The following is a 2,078-nucleotide window of genomic DNA, read 5'->3' as shown; positions in this document are numbered from 1 at the left end:
TGTGTAACAAATAATAAAATCTTTACCTTCAGCCGCTAATGAGGGCCATGGAATTTGGATGTAAGCATCAGAAAAGACAAGAGAGTGGACCTTAAATTACAATTATTTTTGTCAGATTACTGTTCTGTGAACTTCTATTTTTAAATGATGTGTTTTTAAAGTAGATTATTTTCTTGATTAATCCATTAGTTGATGGTCAATAAAATGTCTGAAAAAGGTAAAAACTGTCAATCACTGTTTCCCAAAGCCCTGGTGATGTCTTCAAATGTCAACCAACAGTCCATAAGCCAAAGATATTTAGTTTACTATCAGAGAAGCCTAAGGAAACCAGAAAATATTCACATTTTCCTATATGTATTATTTTACCCATGGTGTTCATGTTAAGTGTTTTAAAAGTTTGGTGCAGACTACTTAAAAATCATTAACTTCAACAATGTGAAATTCATTCATATAAAATGTAGGGTTTTTCCTTTTTACTCTTGTAGAAAATATTTGGTTTTGTCTGGTGTCATCCACAAATGCACAGAGTCACTTTCAAAGATCAGATTTGTAAAAGCTGCACACTGATCTCTGTGGACACTTCAAAACACATTTAATATTTGTTTCAAACCCAAAATTCTGAATCAGGGTTGTGAAACTTGTGACGTGGGTCCAGTAGTCTGAGAGTGGACTTTCACCACTCAGAAACCTGTTCCTGCATAAAGTTAATCATTTTGCACACTTCAGGACCTGCTGCTGTTTTAACCTGCTTGGGCTTGTAATGAATGGAGATTTAAGTCTTGAATCAAATAACACAGAGATTTAACTTAATAAAAAACATTTATTATAATAGTTTCATTTTTAACAGCAACAAATAAAGAAATAACTGGTCATCATACTTGAGTAGTTTCATGATGACACCACAGGCATGGTGACTGTAAGGATCTGAGAGGGAGAGAGAAGAAAACAAACAGTGTACAGTGTGTTAATAGATATATTTGTTATTTACTACATTATTCAGCATGTTGTGTTTGTGTATTATTTCTGTACACTGTGTTAGAACAGTTTATGCTTCATATGTGCGTTCTGTACCTGGGTGCTATTGTTGTACTGTGCTACACTGTTCTCCTGGTCGATGAGGAAGGGGTGGAAGATATCAAGATGGAAGAGCGAGGGCCGAGCGGTCAGCACCAGCCGGTCTTCTCCGATATCCAGAACCAGAGAGCGAGATGACGTCTGCACAAGAGAAATGTTACCACGAGACAAGTTAACATATCAAACCACATGAAAATCCTGTTGTCCTGTAGTCTGACTACATGTGTGCAGGCTGGACTTCATCTAATGAGACTGAGGGCGTATTCACACCTGTCTTGTTTGGTTCGGACCAAACCAAAAAAATCGCTGGTGCGGACCTTTTGGGCTGGTGTGAACACAAACCATCGAACTCTGGAGTGGACCAAACAGTCGGACCGAGACCCCGTCGGAGAGGTGGTCTCGGTTCGCTTCCAAACGGACCCTGGAACGGTTCGCTTGATATGTGAATGCGACCGCGCTCGGTCCGACCCAGTTATACATAATCACATGCCTTTTTGGACGCAACAGGCTCTCGTAGCCGACCGCATTATGGGAAATAATTGTTTGATTAGCGCCTTAGCAACTCCAAACCTGATTAGCAAACCGGCAGCTGAAACTGAGTCGTGGCTCAACGTGGGGAGAAGAGGAGACGGAATGTTTACTGGATATTTGGGCAGACGCAAACATCAAAACTATGCGCGCTGCTGGACGTCCATGATTGTTTACTTTAACCGGCGCTTTCCCCCCTTTTTTCCCTTACCGCTTTACCCCGACCCCAGAGCTTTTTGTCCAATGATTGAACGATCTTTGCACACATGTGGATTTGTTGACAAATTCTGGTCCACTTGCGAAAAGCGCAATGTGAACAGGAACCGCACCAAACCAAAAAAGAAACATTGTATTTTGGTCCGGACTAAATAAGCGGACCAAAGGACTTTCCTGGTGTGAATACGCCCTGAGTCAATATTTAATGGAATAGTTTGGCTTCTTTCATGCCAGGAGTTACATGAGAAGATCAATACCAC

General features: G+C 40.7%; 1 protein-coding gene across 1 annotated transcript in view; it reads right to left on the bottom strand.

Moving 5' to 3' along the window:
• Window positions 1-808: 808 nt before the first annotated feature.
• Window positions 809-2,078, bottom strand: part of pih1d1 (PIH1 domain containing 1) — a 15,578-nt gene continuing 14,308 nt past the window's right edge. The window contains exons 10-11 of the mRNA XM_053338556.1: window positions 1,072-1,215; window positions 809-924 (exon numbers count right to left, since the gene is read on the bottom strand). Of these exons, the coding sequence (XP_053194531.1) occupies window positions 889-924; window positions 1,072-1,215 (180 nt within the window). The 3' untranslated portion in view covers window positions 809-888. The remainder of the gene's footprint in view (window positions 925-1,071; window positions 1,216-2,078) is intronic.

Source organism: Scomber japonicus, chromosome 18, assembly GCF_027409825.1.
Source record: "Scomber japonicus isolate fScoJap1 chromosome 18, fScoJap1.pri, whole genome shotgun sequence".
NCBI lineage: Eukaryota > Metazoa > Chordata > Actinopteri > Scombriformes > Scombridae > Scomber > Scomber japonicus.
The sequence above is the reverse complement of the archived record's forward strand: the minus strand, read 5'-3'. Positions and strand labels throughout refer to the sequence as shown.